We start from the raw sequence: 21,395 nt of genomic DNA on the forward strand, positions 1-21,395 counted from the left end.
ACTCTCCGGGTGAATGGGCTCGGTTTTAATCGCACCGAGGTAGAGGGTTTGGGTGGAGTCGAGGTCTCGATAGAGGGCAGGGGTCGGAGACGCATCCGGGGACTCTCGCGGGGAAGTTCGACTCTATGGACTGCCGAGTCCTCCCGGATTCTCCCTATCTCTTGGGGGGAGCGTCGCTAATGACCCGACAAAGTTATTACCCTCCCCTGGGTCCCGGGGTCCGATTCGCCGGGACATTAGCGCGCGACCCCGGGGACCCAGCAAACTTGGCCCGTTCTCCGGGAGACGTCTCCTCGTCTTTCTTGGCTTTGCGCGTTTCCCTTCCTCTATCCCTTTTTCTCTCCCTCCCACTCCGGGAGTTGGAATTAAAATTTCTGCGGTACATATACGGCGAACTCCTGGGGGCGAAGCTACCCCTGGATCCTCCTGGCCCCCTGGAAAAGGACACTGGCCGGATCGACTGGCTCGCAGGCTTTCGGTCGTAAAACACCCTCCTCCAGGCATTCACTTACACATGGGTATGTACACGCGTGTACATAAGTACACGCGAATCCAGGATATCCGCGATATTCCCGGGCGCAGCATCCCTCTCGAGTTGAGGGAGACGCATCTCGCAGGATGCTCGCGTGTTTCAATTTCGCCGCTCGCCAGGTGAATTCGATCCGCCCCCGGGGCGGGGGTGCAAGTGCAGTATGCAAATACGTATCCACGCCACCCCCACGCCACCTCTCCAGACGGGTCCTTTCCGCCGAGCCCTTTTCCACCCTCGAGCGTCTCGGAAACCTCGAAATTAAAAATGTTACAACCTGGAAATAAAGGACTCCCTCCGTTTCGACCGACGAGGATGTGCTCCGATGCGAGTGCGCACTCCAGTTCGGAGTCGGGTATGTGCAAGTGCACGTGTAAGTGCGCGAAATTCATTTTTTTATTCTTTTTTGAGAACGGCCGGCACGTAACCGCGCCGATCCGGAACCGGTACGAAGCAGTCGATATCTCGGAGAATACGGTTATGGGTCCGGGGGCATTGCAGCCCCCGGGGGCACCAGGGGGTGAGGTCGCGCTCGACGAAGCGAGCTCCCCGATGGATCCCCTTCTCCGACGTGACCATAAAAATCGAAAACCAATCGGCTCGATACCCCTGCGACCTACCTCTGATTCTCGAAATTAGACCCCCCCCCCCGTCCCCCAAGGGGGGAAACGACGACCTGGGGAAATCCAGGAATTCCTGCGGATTTTTCCCCAGTATTTCGGATACTCCTTTTCCTTGACTGTTCCTAATTTTTCGGAGAGAGGATAGGGGTAGTTTCCTTCTTTTGGAAAAGTCGGAGCAGCGGGGGGTGAAAAACGCCGAGGGGGATGTTCCGGAAGATAGGATCGCCTCGTTTCCGAGTCGGCTGCCCCGGTTCCTATCTGTTCGCCGGAGTCATAAAGGTTATCGTCATTACGCCAGCAACTGCGAGTGCAAGTGCAGCTGCGAGTACCGCCGGCCCTAAGGTCGGCCACGTAGTGCTCGCCGATAAGGAAAGGAGAGAAATCCCGGCTCTTGGGGTCCCGTTTCCCTGTAGGGGGTGTCTGACTCCTGTGGGATGCAACTACTTATGCAGGTCTCGGCGCAGTGGTGGAAACTTTTGCGGTCGGACTCGGGCTGACCGTAAAGGAGCGCTACTCCTGCGCCTCCACCGGGAATATATTTTTTTTCCCTATCCGCTGTTCGGGACCTGCCGAGGGCCTTTCCCTAGGGATGGAATAGGGCCCCGGACGAGGGAAAAAATTAACAAGGAAAATTAACAAGGCTGAAATTAGGATGGAACTGGGTAAATTGTCCCGGTCTTACAAAAGTGCCAATAGGAATGTTTTTCGTTGGATGCTTTAGTTAACGAATTTATATTTTATTTACCTCTGAAATTATGCATGCAATGTATACATATGCAAGTACGTGAATGCTATTTAACACGGTGGACATTAAAATAAAAAATTACTAAACGGCTCGTCGGGTAAATCGTCCTATTCTGTTATGATAAGGTCGGGTAATTTGTACCACATACGAGGAATGGATTCAAAGCAGAACATTGATCTTGTAAGTAAAAAGAAAATTTATTACATAAATCATATTTTACTACAAAAAACGAATGGGTAGGATTCAGTGGATTTTCATGCAAAAGGGTCATGCAAAAGGTAATGCACGTATTTGCATGAAAGTTAAATTAACTTTTTAGCAATTATTAGTGAGAATTTTTTAACGTACCCCACGTGGTGTAATCGGTAGGAAACAATGCGGCAAAATTAGTAACGCGTTAGTAAATTAATATAATGTCTTTGCTTTTAGTATTCACCGATGTTGCCGCCAAATAGTTAGGTATAAAAAAAATGTTGCAAGCTTAAGTTGATAATTTTTCAGTTATATGACCATTTCTTAGGGTATGTTCTTAAATATCATAGTGGTACAATTTGACCGACGGATTTTATTTTACCCTATTTTACCTTAATAAAAAATGGCGACGACGAAGACAGAGGACATGCTGCCCTTTTAGGGGGATTCCAGGGGGCGATCGAACGCGCGGCTGGAGCCGGGCTTGGAAATAACGGGGGTGGAATTGCGGAACGGGGTTGCCACCCCGACGCGTGCAATTCCGCCCCCGGCGTCGACGTAAACGAATTTCCTCCTCGACGGCGAGTTCTTAAAAGGGCCCCGGCGGCCATTTTGTCGGCGCCGTTCCCGCACAATGGAAACCTCCCTTAACGCGAATCATCCCCTGTTTCTCGGGGAGTTATCGGGAACGAATCGATGGTGCATCCCGAGAAGTCAGGAAATCCTGGAAGGGAAATGTTCGGAAAGGTGCGGAACCCCCGCGGCGGCTGAAATGGAAACGGGGCAACGGAAGCGGTCCGTCCGCGTCGATAGTCAAACAATAGGGAACATCGGATAATAATGGACAATAATCGTCAACAATGGACAAGGACGAGCAACAATGGCGGGCGCTAAGTACCCGGTCGTCGGAAAATCGGGCGCGTCTCCAGACCGATCCACCGAGGAGGAGCGTCCCCGGGGGTTGTTTTCTACCCCATCAATCATCGTATTTACGAGGCCCCCGCCACCCCCGACGCCCGACGACGCGGTCGCCCCTGGGATGAAAGATGGCCGCCCCGGAAAGGCGAAAGGAGGACCTTTTTCCCGGACTTTGAGGATCGACGATCAGCGCCTTCTCCCCCGCAAAGCCCACCCGCGCGTAAAGGCGCCCTGGCTAAAGGGCGTCGCGACGCCCGGTTAAACGGGTCGCTATCTGCAACGGCTTCCCCGTGTAATCACGGGGACCCTCGAGACGCGGCCAGGTCGTGCAGGTGCGACGCGGCGTCGCGACGCCGCCGCCCCGGGAGCTACCCATTAATTCCGCCGCCCCTCGCCGGAGGCTGGCATAATGAAACGACGATGGAGCCTCGAAAACTCATAAATCAGAGCCCGGAGGAACCCCTTCTCTGCCCTGCGATCGGGCGGTTAATTAGAACAATTGATTTTGATTAACCGCTATCGTTAATCGAAGGGCGGGGGGTGGCAAACCGGCGAATCAATCGCAAAGGGATGCGAGCGCCGCGACGACGCGCCGCGGTCTGACGGTACGTCGCGCGGCGCGCAGTCGGGGCCGCGCACGCCACCCGCCAGGGGCGCCGCGGTCGCGCCGCCGAGGTATGGAGTCTAGGCTCGCGCGGGGGAGCGTCAGTTGGTGTCCGGCGCTTGGACGGGAAGGTCGCTCCGGTTCCCGGTAAGTCTCGTCTTTTCGGCGGTATCTCGCGGGGCGCGCAATTTCGGGGCCTCACCGCGGGGACCTCGCGGCCCTCGCGCGATATACCGTCCCTTTTCAATGAAGTACATCGGGTACTTCTCGGTTTCGCGTTCCAATTCGGGGCCCCCAGGCCCTTCCGACGCGTGTGTCTCGTGTGAGTGAAGTTCGACCCACCACTGGCGATGACTTCTTCCACCTCCACGTCCTCACATCCGGCGGCAGCCGAGTGAAGTTCCGGCTAGGTGATAAACCTTCCATTAATACTAGAAGCCAAGTAGGGAAGTTCGACCTTCAGGCCCCGAATATCGGGCCCGAGGGTCCTGGGGAGAGCCTGCCCCCCTCCTCCCGTAATCGATAATCGGGCTCCGCGTCCCCGCGCATTCCCTCGCGAAGTCGCGAGCCTGAACTTCGGCCGAAGTCCTACGCGGTTCCCGCGGGTTCGCGGGAGTCCCTTTGTCGTCGATATCGGGCCCGAGGCTCGCCGGAGGCGCGACCCCTAAAGCGGCTCTTCAGGGCCCGCACTTCAAGGGCTCCTCAGAGTCCCTGAAGTAGGCGCTGCTCGAGGGGTTTGCCTCCGGAGCTAATTTCGCCGTTTCCTCGACGCCTCGATTCGAAATCCCCCCCTCTCCCTGGCGGAGGAATTGCGCGACAAACCCCATTAACCCCCGAAATAATTAATCCGTCCGGGACACTTGTTCGCGGGGTAAAATTAAGGAGAAAAAGGGGAGGGAATAAAACTAGCGCGGTTGAATAATTCTCTCGCGTCGCGATTTAACGCGAGCCCCTTTTTCCGGGCCGGTTTCCACGCGCGAGCGAGTAAAAATTTAATCATCGGATTTAACCGTCCTCTCCTTCCCCTCCCCCCCCCGTTTTTTTATTGTTAACTAAGCTCGTTCTCGTAACGCCGCTTGTTGTTCGGACTGTTCGTTAAATTCCTCCCCGGCAAGCTCTCTCCCTCCCTCTCCCTTGGCGCTCTCTTTTGCCGCAGTCTGGGTATTATAATTCCCGTAATGGCGATAATTGGGTACTCCCGGTGGGGGAGGGCGGGGGGATTTTTCAATTATTCCAAGGAGCGGCCGCCAGGCCAATCCGCGCCGCTTTCCGTTGAGCCGTCGACCGTCCCAGGGGAAATCCTCCGGAGTGGGTGGAACTCCCGGTTACTTTCGCGAGGATATTCTCGGGCGATCGTTCGACGGGTCTGAATTCCCGAGGGTGAAGGGAAAAGAAATTATCCCTCGCCTGTTGCTTTGCACATCCGGCGGTGATGTCACGTAGGAGCGAATTATTCGCCCGAAACTCTAGGAGGTCCGCCCTTAATCGTTTTAGTGCCACACAGCGCGTACTGTGGAGAACTGTGTCTCGCGATCTTTGGTCCCGATCGTCAATTCGCAACGCTATCGCGCTTCATGGCACAATCGGACACGGATTTTTAACCCTTTCGGTACGCCTTTCTGTCCACCGAGACACTCCCGCTGTACGAGGCGCCCCTCCGAAAATGTACACATAGTGCATGCATACAGGCTGTCACATGGATGCCGGATATATCCGGCACTCGTACACACAGGTCATCAGATGGATGCCGGATATATCCGGCACTCGTACACACAAGTCATCCGTTGGATGCCGGATATATCCGGCACTCCTACACACAAGTCATCAAATGGATGCCGGATATATCCGGCGCTCGTACACACAGGTCATCAAATGGATGCCGGATATATCCGGCGCTCGTACACACAGGTCATCAGATGGATGCCGGATATATCCGGCACTCGTACACACAAGTCATCCGTTGGATGCCGGATATATCCGGCACTCCTACACACAAGTCATCAAATGGATGCCGGATATATCCGGCGCTCGTACACACAGGTCATCAAATGGATGCCGGATATATCCGGCGCTCGTACACACAGGTCATCAGATGGATGCCGGATATATCTCGTACACACAGGTCATCAGATGGATGCCGGATATATCCGGCGCTCGTACCGAAAGGGTTAAAAACCCCTGGCACTGAAACGGTTAAAGGTAGGCTTCCGCTCCCCAGGGGTCGTAACTCGGCGCGGCGGGTTCTTTTTCCGAGCCGACAGACGCAGGATCGTTCTGATAAGATATAACGACATGGACGGCGACAGTGAGGGAGAGAGAGGGGAGGTGGAAAAAGCGCGTAATTCTTCGGAGGGAGATGGCGGAGCCCGTTAATGGATTCCCCGTTATGTAAGGCAGGTGTAACGCGGGGGAGGGAGAGAAAGAGGGAGATCGCGAGTCCGGAACTGGAGAGAGTGAGATATATATATACATATATACATATATATATGTATATATGTATATATTTACACATATATACGGAGCCAAGAGAGCGTTTGCTCGCACTCGGAGAGATGAGATCCGCGAGGGGAGCGCGAAAAACGCCAAAAAGTCGGTTCGCGGGAAACCCCCCCTGCCCCCCCGTCATTTCGCGGAAAACCTCCCGAAAGGGAAGCATTTCGAAAAAGGTGGACGAAAAAGAGACGGAGAGCGGGGAAAAAGGAAATCAGTTCCGATCACCCGTCCCTCTCTGGACGTGAACGATCCGGCCCGAAATTTTCCGTCTCCCTTTCCGCTCGGTTTCGTCCCCGTTTTTTCCACTTTTTGTTTTTCCTCTCTTCTTTTTCCTTTTTTTTTTTTCTAATTTTTCCCATCCATCCGCCGACACGGTTTCCGTACGGGTATCCCGGACACTCGGCATTCTCTCTCTATCTCTCTACATCCATCCGTCCCTCTGCATACGACTCTTTATCTCTCTCTCTCCCTATATATGTATATACATAGGCGTATGTCTCTCTCTGTCCCCGCACTCCACATGGCCGGGATACGACCGCGCAATAAAAATGGCGAGTCACTCAATCCGAGAGAGTAAACGACGAGTCGTTTCGCTGGGTCCTCGTTTTTCTTTTTTCTTCCTCCCCCCAGACCACCCACCCACCNCACCCACTCTTCTCGGTATCCGGCCCCAAATCGAGAGAGATCGATCGCGTCGAAGAAGGAGAGAAGAAAAAATGGAGAAAACGGGGGGAGGAAAGAACCACCCCACCGGGGAGAAATTACTAATTGCATCCCCGCGGAGTCGGCTCACCCCATTCGAGTGGGGGAGAGAGAGAGAGAGAGGGGGGGGAGGTGAAAAATGAGGAAATAAATTCGAAAAATCGAAGAACTCCCCTCGAAGAGCTCTCCGTCGATTTTTCAAGCGACGTTTACGTCGATTCACGTGGACAGGAGGGGGCGGGGCAGGGGGGGTAATCCGCATTAGGGGTGCGTCCAATTTGTCAGCGAAATCCTGCCGGGAGGAGGTTATCCTTCGCCCTTCCTCTTACGATCCGAGGAAAATCGAGGGAATCCAGGAGCGCGGTTTAATCCCTTTATGTCCTTTCTCCCGAAGGATAGGCGCCTCGAGGACCTGGCAGGATGACACCGGGAGGACCCTTCCTGGACGAGGCGAAGGACTCTGGATGGAGGTCCTGCGGTATCCGTGATAACGGGCCCACGGGAATCCGGATGGTGCGGTCCCTTTCCGGCGAGGTCCTCGGAGCAACCCGAGGGTCCTCGTGATTCCCTGGGACTCGCGACCGGGTTGATAAGGAGGACCCGGAGGAGACTTAGATACATGTGGCATCAGTGAGGGGGTGTCCTTTGGCATAATGTGCTGCTCCGGGGGCGCCGGGGGCACCAGGATGACGAGGTGCGGCCTGGTCTGCGGATTGGCCGCCCTGGCCGCCCTAACGACCGCCCTCCTGGGCCCTGCTTGGCTCCACACCGAGGAGAGGCTTTACCTGCCCCACCTGCCCAGACACCTCGCCGCCACCGTCAGCGTCAGGTTCAAGCTGGGCCTCTTCAGGGCGTGCCCGAAAATCGTCAAGCCGGCCAACCTGACTGCGCGTGAGTACTCGAATTTCTAGCGGACCTCGGTTGGGGATCTTATTTTGTCCGGGTATTCCCTCCGCGGAAAAGAAAAGAATGAAAAAGAAGAAAGAATGGTCAGGAAAAGTACAATTGTGGTAATCGTCACCCAGGGCGTGCCCGAAAATCGTCAAGCCGGCCAACCTGACTGCGCGTGAGTACTCGAATTTCTAGCGGACCTCGGTTGGGGATCTTATTTTGTCCGGGTATTTCCTGCGCGGAAAAGAAAAGAATGAAAAAGAAAAAACGAATGGGGAGGAAAAGCACAATTGTGGTAATCGTCACCCAGGGCGTCTCCGAAAATCGTCAAGCCACCCAACCTGACTGTGTGTTAGTACTCGAATTTCTAGCGGACCTCGGTTGGAGGTCTTATTTTGTCCGGGTATTCTCTGCGTGGAAAAGAAAAGAATAAAAAAAAAGAAAGAATGGTCAGGAAAAGCACAATAGTGGTAATCGTCACCCAGGACGTCTCTGAAAATCGTCAACCCGCCCAACTCGACTGCGCGTGAGTACTCGAATTTCTAGCGGACCTCGGTTGGAGGTCTTATTTTGTCCGGGTATTCCCTGCGCGGGAAAGAAAAGAATAAAAGAAAGAATGGTCAGGAAAAGCACAATAGTGGTAATCGTCACCCAGGACGTCTCCGAAAATCGTCAACCCGCCCAACTTGATTGCGCGTGAGTACTCGAATTTCTAGCGGACCTCGGTTGGAGGTCTTATTTTGTCCGGGTATTTCCTGCGCGGAAAAGAAAAGAATAAAAAAGAAAAAACGAATTGTCAGGATAAGCACAATTGTGGTAATCGTCACCCTATTACGATTATGTATGAATGATTTCTTTCCGCGTGAGTGTCCTTGATTTCACCGACTTCATACAATTTTCCCTGCGACTTCGCCTCGTCAACGGGGGTGGGCCTCTTCAGGGTATATCGGGAGATCGTCGGGGATTCAGGGAACCCCCTCGCACCGCCCGGCTTGGTCCCCAGGGGGGGCTGAAAATCCTGGGAAGACGGCGGAGGTGCCTGACGACCGGGGAGGGTGGACGTAAAAACAAATGACGACCCAGGAGGGGGTGGCTGTCGCGAGGGGTGGTCGACACGGCCGGGACGATGACAATTCGTTTTTATTTCCCCGACGGCACCGAGGCCCGCTCTTTATTTTCTCCACCGAGGGAGACACCCCTCGGCTGTTACCCCTCCGCCCTGGATGAGATTCTCGATTTTCGATCCCCTCGAAAATCCCGGATCGCATCTTCAACCCCTTCGGGCACCTCCTCGGGAAAGGAGGAACGACGAGGACGCGATCGGAGATGATGGGGATGGGGAAAGAAAAATATGGCCTACCCTGAAATTGATAAATCACGGGGGTGGCGCATTGATGGATCGCCCGATAGACTCCACTTTCCACGTTTCATCCCCCCCGAGGGATATTTTCTTCTTCTTCTTTTTCTTTCTCGCCATCCTTAGTCCTTGTCTTCCTTGGGGGAACCGTCCAATGGAGAAAAATCGTCACCCTGACTGGGGGGGTAGTTAATTCAAGGTGCATCCCACTTGAGTATTCAAAACGACATTCCCCCAAAAAAGAGTATATATGAATTTTACTTTATCAACGTGGATTAAATTTCTCAGCGCCTTTCATACCCTCTTAACAAGGCCCCCTGTACGTGGGGTGCACTTTGATACCCTAGAGAGAGACTGAGGGAGGGAGAAAGGGGTGGTTCCTCGGGGTTCCTCGTTCCCGGTGCATAAGGGACCATTCGGGGCCATTTAGGGATTCCTCGGGATTACTCGGGACCGCCCAGGAGGACTCGGGATCGATTCGGGATCTATTCGGGATCCCGAAAGTGGCGGCGCCGAAAGCGCGCGGCCGTTCCGCGGCGTATTTACGTCCTGTGTACCAACGGGGACCACTAATGCCGGGGTTACCGAGGAACATTAGCATAGCATTAGCCGTTTGCATTAATCCGGAATACATCAGCCGTCACCGCGAGGAATGCCACCCTTAATAGGAAATTGGGGGGGAAAGCGGACGAGCTTTTGATGGCTTTCCCCGATTTCCTCGCGGGGGTGAGGGCCGACACCCCTAGAGGACCCTCGAATCCTCGAAAATGGAGAACAATAGGGTAAGAAAGTGTCTTGGGGCGAAAAAACGGGGGGAGAGTAACGAACGAGGGGCGAAAAAACGGATTAAGTTCGTCTCCGGGGGTGGAGGCGGTTTCCGGTGTGACAATTGATTTTCCCCCTGCCATATTTCCCCTTCCGGGGCGGAGGGGCGAAGGATTTGCCTAATTATTAAATCTCGTCCAAGTTTTAACACTCGTTAGGGGAAGTTCACCCCCCCCTCTCCCTCTCCCGCCGTAGAATTTATTCTATTTTCTTTGGGGGTCGCGGCTCGCGGATCTCCCGCAACTCCGAGTACCTTCGAAAATCGGGGGTGAGATCGCCCCAGGCGACGGGACTCGGGGGTGTCGCTCGTAATTCCCATCTGCAAGGGTGAAGGGGGGGGGCGGAGGGGATCTTCCTAATTTCCGGGATCGGCCGTTTTAAATTCCGCCCGTGAACCTCCCCACCCGTGACTTCCTTCCCAATTTTCATCTCATTTCTTCGGTTTCTTTCCTTCTTTTTTTTTCGTTCTTCTTTTTTTTTTCCCCCGTCGAAGCGCAAAGGGAACGAACCCTCCGAGACTTTCGCGGGGAAAAATCCACGGAGACCCTGGAGACTCGAGAGAATGATCGATATATATATATTCCCCTAGAGCCGGCCGACTTTCCGTTGGAACCGCCAGTCGACCCCTCGCGGGCAAACGTCTCGAGGAATCGCGGATGGGACAGTTCTCTTCCGATTTCGCGATGCCCTATGGCGGGGGGGAGGTTGCAGAAATTGCGAATCGTTCCAAAAGGAGGAAAATGGTGTATCAATGGGGGGAGGGGGGGAGAGAGAGGAAACCGCGGTCGTCGATTTTTCAGGGGGGGGAAGTCGCGACCTGGGGCTGGGAATCGACGTCCCCCTGGGCAAGAGGGAGGAATCGCGTTCTCTCCTGTTTCTTCCAAGACCCTCAGACCCCTCAGGGTCCTCCTCGGAGATGGGACGAGACCCCTGGAAGCTGCTTTCATCCCCCGAGGGACGGTCTCGGGCTTTCTTTAAATCCGCCGGCGCTATTCTAGGAGTCCACCTCGTCGATCGCCCGTAATTCCCCGTCGATTGACTCTCCGTGCCCTCCCCCCGCCCTCCCTGGTCGCGGGGGAGGGAAATCTCCCAGACAAAAATGGTCGATCAGGGTCTCCTCCGAAACTTTTCCCTCGGGAGTTTTCCCCTAATTCGCGGTATTTCGGCGGAATCGGGAGGGTGGAAGGGGGGCTCCGAGCCCGCGACTTCTGAACTCTCTCTCTTTCTCTCTCCATAAGAACCTCTGGGATTTTGATCCTTTCGATTCGCGGGGGGTCTCGTCACCCTTTGCACGAAATTCGGAGCTTTCGACGGGAACGGCCCAGACTTCCGGGGTAGCTCATAGTGGTAAATAAACGGCAGGGGGTGGTCGGGCGGGGTGGAGGAAGCTCCGCCGGAGAAAGATGACCCGCGAGCGGGAGCGAGAGGGAGGGAAATGAAAGTGCGGGGGTGCCGGGGNCTTACGAGCTTTCGCGGTGACGTATATACCCTCCCCCCCCCCACCTCGCGCGTGCCGGCTATGTGCTTACATACACGTATGTACTTTTACATACGCTTAAGACGTAAATACGTGTAAAGCGTACATGCCCGCCAGGGTGGCGGAAGCTAAGCCTCTCTGTCCCTCTCTCTCTCTGTCTCTCTCATCCTCGTTTCAATATCCCCCCCCCCTCCCACCCGTTTCGCCTGGTCCTCTTCTCTCGCTTTTCTCCCCCTTTTTTCCGAGTCTTCCGTGCACCGAGCCCGCCCTCTCTTCGTCCGTCCTTCGTATCTCCTCTTCTGCCCTCGTTTCGCATCCCCCCGTTTCTTCTGAGCCCTCCTCCTCCTCCTCCTCGTGCCGCCTCCCTTCTGCCTAGATCGCCGCGGAGCTTTTTCCCCCGAGGTTTTCCCGGCAAAATTCGCGGCGACTCGATGGGCACGGGGCTCGCGGGGCCCCCTCGGGAAAAGGGCAGGAATTTCATTAGCTTTTCCTCAGAGGGGCGGTCGCCTCCCCCCGAAAGCTCGGCGCTTCGGTATGTCGCCGATCGGCGGATCGATATCGGAATTCGATCCTTAACAGCGCACCGATCAGCTTTTTCGGAGCGCCTCGTCTGATCTCTGAGGTCCGGGTAGTACAGGGGGGTGTTTGCCCCCTCCCCCCCTCGAGGGGTATTGGTGTTTTAATTTCGCTTTTTCCCCATTTCCCGGGGGGAGTATCTCAGATCTCGAGACCGGTCCTGCGTATCGTCGATATTTCTTTTTTTTTTTTCTTTTTCCTGTTTTACCAGCTGCGGTTTCACGCCGAGGAGTTCAGGAAAATTCCGCACCCCAGGGGAGGATCGCTATCGCGAGTGAGAATTTTTTTTCACGGTCGTCCCACCCCCACGATTGAAGGGGGGAGGGGGGAAATGAAAAAAGGCAGAGGAGGTGGCGCGGCCGGGGCGCAATTTCCGCCCCCCGGGGGGCGGGGGCGATGTCCCGGGGACCACTCTCGCGGAAACAAGCGGTTTATGCGAAATTCTCTTGCAAATAGCTATCCCTCCCCCGCCAACCCCCCCTAACCCCTTCTATCGGAGACCATTCCCCGAAAACCTCCCACCCTGGGAGCTTAATTCACCGGCCCAACGGAGTGCATTTCCGGTCCGACCGATGAAGAAGACCTCGCCCCCCGTCAAGAGACCCCCTCCCGGAGGAGAGGATTCGACCCGCTGGATTGTTTCCCCGGAAGGGGGGCAGGAGGAAATTCGGAAAGTTTCGCGCAGCCGATAACGAGTCAATCCCCGAAGTCCCGTGGGGTATATTCGGGACTCGTTTCCCTTTTGGAGGCGAATTCCACCCCCCTGTCGAGGCCCCCGACCTCCCCTCGGGGGGGGGGGGGGGGGGGGTGGATATTATTGCCGCGGACGTTGTCGGCGATTTAAAGAGGATATGCAAGAGTCAGCCTATATATATATATATATATCTGAGAAGTCAAATCGTCGGGGAAAGTATCCTCCGGATTGGGTGTACCGATTCGTTTGAAATCTTACCACGTGGATATGGAGGCCTCGAGGTAGGTCCCGAAACTCGTGAAATTTCATTTTTCATGAAAAAATTCATTTACTCATCATGGACTGGAGCCAACGTGGCGGGGTCCGGGCACGGTGTTCGCCCCAATAATTGTATAGATGAATTTTTCTTACTTCATCGACGTCGATTAAATTTCCCAGCGGCTTTTATATCCTCTTAAAGAGCGTCGAGAGTTTGAACCACCTCGAGGAACACCCGGCGCCATCCCACTTTTCCAGCCGGGGTCGCGAAAAGTGACCTCCGGCGTTTTATCGCCATGGGGAGGGGGGGGAGGGGGGGAAGAAGGTGGAAATTTATCGGCGCCGGCCCCAATTAAAATGAGACACCGCGCAAACTTTGCCGGGATAAATCGGAAAAGTTCCAGGCGCTGCTTTTTTCCCAGGCCCGATAGAGCCCCATTTCTCGTAGTCACTCGCCTATACCGAAATTCTGGTCGATCCTCCCCCCTTCCCTTCCCCATCCCCCCCGTCCAATTCTCGGCATTACCGAGCTCTTCGCTAAGAATTTACGCCGAAAGGGCAATTACGAGAGATTCGGGGGCCGGATATCGCGGTACTGTTACTCCCTCGTTGCGTTAATCGTCGAGTCTCGTTTCGGCCTCGATTATTCCCCCCCCCCCCGAAATGGTCCCCCCACCTGAGGGGGTGGTGGTGATTAAACCTCGCAATTTCACCGACCATCCCCGAAAATACTGGCTTCGATTAATCGGAACTTCACGCAGGGGGCGATTAACCCCCCCTCTTGTCAGAAACACCTTGTGTATGTATATGTAGTTAACCCCCCGATGAAAGACCCTCCATAATTGATCTCGTTGAAAAGGCGCCGTCGGAGGTGGGGGGGAGGGGGAATGGAATAAATGAAAAGCGCGGAGGGGGATCCCTAGTTGGAGTAAAAATTTCGAGGGATGGCAAGAGGAAAGGAGGAAGGCGCAAAGAGATAGAATATAAACTTACCCGAGCGAGATAACAAACGGGGGGGCTCCTGGGAGGAGGAGGGGCGCAGGGGGGAGGTGTGCAATAACGCCGGCAACTTTCACGGGGAGTAAAGAATTCCCCGATAACTCCGTCAAGGTATCGGAATTGTTTGAAAGGTCGGGCAGATATAGGGGGTGTTGGGGTTGGGGGGAGGGGGTGGATCCCTGTACAGGGGGATGGGGATCGGGGGCAGACTGGATCGTAAATTGGCACGTTATCGAGGAAGGGAGGCGAGGGTAACGAGGCGAGGGTGTCGATCACCTTTCCGGCCCTCCTCCTATTTTCCTCGTCGTGGGTGAAAATCAACCCCTTAGCCACGGAGCCCGATCGGGGTGGTTTCTCCGCACCCCGGGAGGCGGGGGTGGGGGGGCACCGGTGGGGGAAAGCTCCCCCCTTTCCTCCTCCGCCAAAAACGAAATCCCCTTCCCGGCGTCTCCGGGGATTGGTATTGGGGGGTTGTTTGATCGTCCCTAACCGGTGGGGGTGGGAAGGGGGGGCCTCCGGGAAACTTGGGCGAGCTTTCGAGGAGCAAGCCCGAAGTCGGCGAGAACGCGGGAAGGCTCTCGGGGAAAGCTCCCAGGCGGCACTGATTCGTACCGGAAGTCCGCCCTAAGTGGCCGAAGCTTCGTCCCCCCCCCTTCCCCTCTCTGTCCTTCTAGGGGGACCTGGGGACCAAAGCTCGGAGCTTGCACCACCGGAGGACGTACTTCGCGCGGACGTCGCGGCGCGCTTTCCCGTCAAGTCGACGCCAAGTTTCGTCCGAAAGCACCCCCTTCCTTCACCTCCTCCTCCCCCCCCCCACCGGAACTTCGACTTGCGTTAAGCTCGTTAAGCTGGCGCCTCCGAGGATCGGGCTCCTTCGCCGGTTATGGGCTTGCGGGCGAGAGGGCGAGAATGGAGGGAATTAATGTCAGCTGATTGGTCTCCGAATGGAGGGGATCGAAGGTGGAGTCGATCGACGGTAGTTCGGACTTCATTGATCCCGGAAGAGTCGCGAATCTCGCCTGGTCGTCCTGCCATGAGGAAAGATGGGGGAGGGGGGGCTTGCAATCTACCCCCCGCGAGCGCGAGCTTTCCCGGAGAATCGAGTTTGACGAGCGCCGTAGGGGTGGGTGGGGTGGGTGGGGGAGGGGAGGGAAATTAATTGAACGACCGAGTGTCAAGCCGAGAGGGATGTTCGCGAAGTCGGCGAAGTTTCGGGGAAAAGGGGGGGTGCGCGAGAAAGCGGCCGCGAAACCTCCCCGAGATGCGGAGTACGGGGGGTTGGGTGGGGGGCGGCGAGGGTGGGTGGCCCGGCGATTTTCTCGCACTTTCGGCGAGCTTTCTTTGAACCGCCCGGATCGGTGAGCCCTGTACCTCTGACGGGGGCAAGGGGGATGGGGGGGGGACCGGACCGAACCCCGGAAGTTGCAGGGGGGGGGGGCAGCCAATCGGGCACGTCCAGGGTGCGCCCGGGCATCGGCGACTTCGGAAAAGTCAAAAGCACCCTTTGAGCCAACCCCGGCCATGCAAATCGAGTCCGACCCCCCCCCCCCCGTCCCGCTAGCCCCAAATAGGCGCCCTCTTGGGGTGCTCCTCGAGGCTTTGGCTCGCTCGGCTCGTACCCCCCCTGTTTTTTTTCTTTTCACCCCCTCTCTCTCTACGAGACCGGGTGAAATGCCAAGGAGGGAAATCCAGAGACCGACTTCTTCCTTCGGGCTCCTTGCTTTCCACCCTTCTACGTGGATGGATCCACAGGGAATCTTCTAGGGGTTGGACGGCGGGTGGGCGAGGGGGGTGGATGGAATTTGTTAACCAAACGATCCGCTCTCGTTTCGGCGGAAAGTTCGCTTCCGGTCACGCACCTAGGTACATACATGTACGTGTACACCTCTGGACGTATGTACTTATGTATATTATTATACGTGCACGTGTCTAGATTTATACGTCCGGTGGATGTTTAAGTACATGCCCCCGGGGTACATGGCCCCGTCTACATGGGTCGCACTTAACCCACTTTACCCCCGTGGCAGCGAGTAATCGTGGTCATGCGTGGTCTCGTCCCCCTGCCCCCCCACCAGACGAACCGTACCAACCCCCCGAGCCCTCTCACGGTTTCCCCAAACCGTGGAAATTTCGGGGTGTCGTCGGAGTAACCCTCGAAATAACCTCGCTGGGGCACCTTCCTGACGGCGAGGTCGTCGACGTCGTCGGCAAAGACGCCCCGACCCCCTCGAACGTCAGCCGACGTCGGTCCTCGACCCGAAGGGGTTGAGAGACTCCGCCTGTCACCGAGCATCCCCCTGGCAACCCCTTGAGGATCCCGCCGACGCGGGGGGGAATTTCACCCCACCGCACCTCCTAGACTTCCCTTATAAATTCCAGGCGTTGATAAATAAGCGGCGGGGGTGGGGGAAGGAAAGAACCGTTGTCGCGGAATTTTTTAAGATTCTGGGGGGAGGAAACCGAAGGGGGGCTTCCACCCCGTCGCAAGATGGCCGCGTATGGACCGGGCAGGAGGCAGAGCGCGATCGAGAATGAGGGATGCGAAAGACGGCAATGTGGACGGGGCTTGAATCAAGGGTGGGGGAGGACAGGGGGAGGGGGTGATATTGATTTTGCAGCAACAACCGGTAGCGCTATTTCATGGCGACGTAGACGACGTCGGCGGCACGGCTCACGGGGGTGGCTGCTAGACCCTTGGACCAATCTACAGCCCTTAAACCGTTGAAAAATCCACCCTCGGAATTTCTATATATATATATATATTTTTATATCTCCCTCGTTACTCAATTTTCCGACGATTCGACGATATCAAGGTTCGTCATCCGTCCGGGATTCTCGATTTCCGGCGGGGGATGGAAATTAAGAGGGGGGGAAGGAAGAGAGAGAGAGAGAAATTCATCCGGATCAGGGGGCTGCCGTTAACGAGATTATTATTAAACCGAGATCTCTGGGCTCAGGGGGTTGTGGGGGAGGGGGCGAAGGGTTAAATTATCAGCATTAGCGTCGCTCGGCGTACTAACCGATTTTAATTAGGCGCGATTTATGGAGCCCCCCGGCGCACCCTCGGGTACCGTCCCGGACGAGGTCGTCAATCCTCCGTGGGGGTGGTTTCCAAGGGCGCGGATTTAAACGTCCACTTTTCCTCGATTAAGTCCTCGATGTGATATATCCTGGTGACGTATGCGGGGGGGTGATAACTCCGGAATTTCCGCGGTTCGCCGGCCGCGCCGGAACCGGGATTTTCCAAGGGCGCGCAATTTAAACGTCAACTTCCGATTAAGTCACGGAAACGTCGTCGGGGTACACGTAGGGCGATAACTCGGGTATTTCGACGGTCAACGGGTACGATTCGCCGGCGGCGCCGGAACTGTCCGGAACACGTCCGCTGGCACAAAGGGGCATGGTTCCGGACCGCGTCCGGATCGGCCGCGGACAAGTCCGCGGCTCGATGGCGGCAAACCCCCCGCAGGGTGGACACGCGTCGCCGCTCGGGAAGAGTCCTTTGATCGTTGAGGGACGCCCGGGGGGGTTTCACCCCACCTCGCACCCCTCTGTGCTGGGCGCTCGGCACGGTAGCCCCGAAAGTCTTGTCCAAGACACCGCCCAGGCAACCCATGAAGTGGGACATACGTAAAGTAGTCGTCTAAATTAGGTATATAGGTATAGCGAATGTATGTCGACCATGGAGCGGTATAAGTAGACGTAACGTTTATGATCGGTTTTACGGAAATTGGCCCCAGAATCAAAACCCAGCTCGGGCAACCCATGAAGTGGAATATACGTAAATTAATCGTGTAAATTAGGTATATAGGTATAGCGAATGTATATCGACTATGGGGCGATATAAGGAGACGTAACGTCTATGGTCGGTTTCACGGAAAGTGACCCCAGAATCAAAACCCAGCCTGGGCAATCCATGAAGTGGAATATACGTAAATTAATCGTCTAAATTAGGCCTATAGGTATAGCGATATATATATATATATATATATATATATATATCTTCCATACGTTCAATAAACATTTATATACGATTAATTTACGGATATTCCACGTTCAGCGGTGCTTGGTCGGCATCATCCTGATCCATCTCCTCCTCGACGGAGATAGACCATCAAGGGGGATGATTTTTCCTCCCGATTTAGGTGATCCGTCAAGAGGGAGGAATTTCCACCGGGAATTTCCACCGGGAATTTCCAGGAGTCTCCAGAGATCCCTGGGAAACCGCCTTCCGTGTTCGCGCGGCCTCTTTACTCCCCGGGACGCCGGAAGGACCGGGGGATGTTTATCGAAACGTGGGGTTCCATCCCCCAATGGGGTTCTTGAGATAACATCGACTCCTGTCCGTCCTCGACCGCGTCCCGGAGTTTCTTTGAATAAACGAAGGGAGGACCTCGGACGTCCGACTCGTCCGACCGAGGGTGACTCGAGGTTGGGGGCGACCGCCCCCCGGGTGGACGGCGCGTCCAATCGGACCGGGAGGGTCGTCTCGTGGGACGCCGGACGGACGTCGTCGCAGACCGAATCGAAGCTGGACGTCGCCTCTATAAATCCCGGGGTGCTCCTCGGAGTGCAGTCGGGATGTCGCGATGCAATCGTCGAGACGCCCCCTGGGGCGGTGCCCCCCGGGGTGGCCTCGTTAAGGTGATACGAAAGGCGCTGAGAAATTTAATCGACGTCGATAAATTAAAATTCATCTATACCCTTTTTTATATTTATGTTGTAGGCCTTTACAGTCAATGTTGTGAATTATACGAATTGAAGGGTTCCTTATCCATGATAAGTAAATAAATTTTTGATGAAAAATGAAATTTCATACATATATACACGTATATATATATGCTGACTTTTTCATATCACCTTAAGGGCGTAGCAGAACCCGGGGGCTCGGATTTCCTCGGCAGGGGGTAACGTCGCCGGCCGTCGACCGGAACTCTTTGGGGTGGCTTTTGCTCGTCAACGTCTGAGGGGTTGATAGAGTGAAAGATGCGAAAATCCTCTCGGGGTAGATCGGGGAAAAGTCGAGGCGCAAAGGCGCGATTCGGTAAAGGGGGTCGAGGGGGTTCCTTTGCACCCCCGCGGTCAGACCGCACCCCCCCAGGAGGGCCTCGTTAGACGTCCAGGACACCGGATACCCGCTTTGTATCCCCCGAGAATGGGGTGTCCCTATCCCACTAGAAGGAAACCGAGCTTCGCCTCATCAGGGGATGATCCACCCTTGGGATTTATCCAGAAGAGGGTAAAAAATGGAGACCAACGAAGGAGCCTCGTCGACCGGTCGGGATTTTTCCGGGGGGGAAATTGGAATTACCGGCCGGAAGGTGGGGCGTTCGTTTCCGCGGGAAAGATCGCCCTTCTTCGTCGGGGTAAATGATGAATACAACGGTCGAGAGCCGATTCACCCTTCTTTTTAACGTCCGGCAATTAAGGTGGGAGGCCCTTTCAGCACCCTTCGAGCCCTCCCCCCGGGACTCGCGTAATGAGATTCCCCCGAGACGCCGGGGAAAGGGAGGAAAAGGGAGATAAAAGAAAGCCGATAAAAGGGAGGAGAGTGAAAAATAAAACAGCCCCGTTAACCGGGAAACGCGGCCCCCTGGAGACGCCCGTCCTCGAAAGGAACTCTTAATCGCCCCTGCGCGCCTCTTTGAGGGCCTCTTCTTCAAAATGGCGGCGGTCTTTGGGTTTTCACGCGGGGTGTAGACACGGGGAGAGAAACGGGACCGCGAGCCCCTCCCTCGAGGATTTTCACTTCGGGTCCCTGGATTTCTTCCACCCTCCCGGAGCCCTGGGAAATCCTCTCCCTCCCACCTTGGGGGTGGACAACGCCATGGGGAAATCTTTAGGGTCTCGTGGAAGAACCGGGAGCCCGAAAGCTCTTAGCATGTCGTTGACTGTTAGCCGGGGTGGAAAAGCTCCTCCGAATGGGCCGTGACAATTTGAAGGGGGGGGGGGGCGGAAAAAGGGGGAAAATCGGAGAGCCGAAGGGTCCTAGGGGAAGTGAGTTCATGCAATTAGGGGAAATGAGATTTGTCGCAAAAAGCACCCCCTACCTCCCCGGCCGAGTGCCGATCGGTGTCGAGCGATCGTTTCCTGGGGGAGGGGGCTGGGAAAGTCGGAAATGGAGGAAGAGTGTCCGTCGGGGGTGTTATTAAGAGGGTATGAAACCCTCTTAATATACATATANTTCCTTCTTCCCACCCCGTTCTTCTTTGTATCCTCCCTCCTGCTCTCGAAAATCTTTACGCACCCTCGCCCACGTGTAAGAGAACCAACCCTTCGTTTAATACATATATATATATATCTATGTATGTATCTGAGGAGTCAAATCTTCAAATTGGGTGTACCGATTCGTATGAAATTTTACCACATGAATATGTAGGCTCTAAGGTAGGTCCTAAAACATATGAAATTTCAATTTTCATCAAAAATTTATTTACTCAGAATATTTTTTTCCCAAGAGGAAGATGTCGCAGAGGGGCGTAGCTCCGCGGAAATCGCGAGGAAACCCTCCCCTGCATCGCTTAGTAGGGTTGGTTTCACGGGATAACAAACTACCCCTCTCGGGGGGGGGGGAAGTCTGACGTCCCGCTCTAATGGCACCACTCGACGCGCGGTATCGTCACATGAATATTATATAAACCCGGGGAAGAGGAGGAGGAGGAGAGGGGTGGTTGCAACCCCTGGTCGGACCACCCTCTGGAAAGCGAGGGTATCCGTGAAAACGCCAACCCCATAACACGTGGGGCGCGCTCGGTTTCTCGAGGCATGATTATTTCAAGGTGCACTCACAAAAATTGCCCCCCCCCACCCTCCCCCTTCCCGGGAAAGGAGCAACCCCCTCTCCGATGGAGGCTCCTGCGGTGTCCGCTGAACGTGATCTCGAGGCAAGGGGAGGATCGAAAAGGGACAGAGGGGGTCGGGACAATTCGTGCGAAACCCCGGAACGGACGACTCGGACGGAAGGGGTTGTAATTTCACCGGGGGTGACTCGAAATCTCCAGAATGGCGGAGGAAATTCAGGAAAGGGCGAGGAAAAGGGAATTCTCCGCGGGTCGGTGGGGTCAAGGCCGGGAATGATTTTCCCGGGGGGGAAAACCGCGTCCCGTGCTTTTGCCGCGACTTTTGAGGGTGGCGAGCCGGGGGGAGGGACGGGAGGGATAGGGCGAAAAGGGGAGAAAGAGGGACCCCGTTCGTCAGGTATTCCCGGGCGACTCTTCTCGCCTCATTAACCGCGGATCAGGGGAGCATAATACGTCGTCGTCGCGGGGGGTGGCACTCGCCAGGGTTGAAAAAGAAAAGCTGGAGGGGTGGGCGGCAGGGGGGCGGNCCCCGAAGTGCACTTAGTTGCCGCAAAATTCCGTTTCTCGGTAAACTCTGAACATTGCGCCCCCGAAGGATCGGCGATCGACGCTCGGGAGAGAAAGATCGAAATTCCACTTTTACCCCCGTTAGTGAAAAGAAGCGGGGGTTGCGGGGTTCCACCCCCTACCTTCCCTGGACCCCCTCCATGGG

At 55.5% G+C, this 21,395-nt stretch overlaps 1 protein-coding gene across 1 annotated transcript in view; it reads left to right on the forward strand.

Annotated features, from left to right (window-relative positions):
* Positions 1-7,459: 7,459 nt before the first annotated feature.
* Positions 7,460-21,395, forward strand: part of LOC105694994 — a 29,641-nt gene continuing 15,705 nt past the window's right edge. Inside the window, exon 1 of the mRNA XM_012416194.1 lies at positions 7,460-7,697. Within this exon, the coding sequence (XP_012271617.1) occupies positions 7,460-7,697 (238 nt within the window). The remainder of the gene's footprint in view (positions 7,698-21,395) is intronic.

This window comes from Orussus abietinus, unplaced genomic scaffold (genome assembly GCF_000612105.2).
Source record: "Orussus abietinus isolate OABI.00-Male unplaced genomic scaffold, Oabi_2.0 scaffold35, whole genome shotgun sequence".
Classification (NCBI taxonomy): domain Eukaryota; kingdom Metazoa; phylum Arthropoda; class Insecta; order Hymenoptera; family Orussidae; genus Orussus; species Orussus abietinus.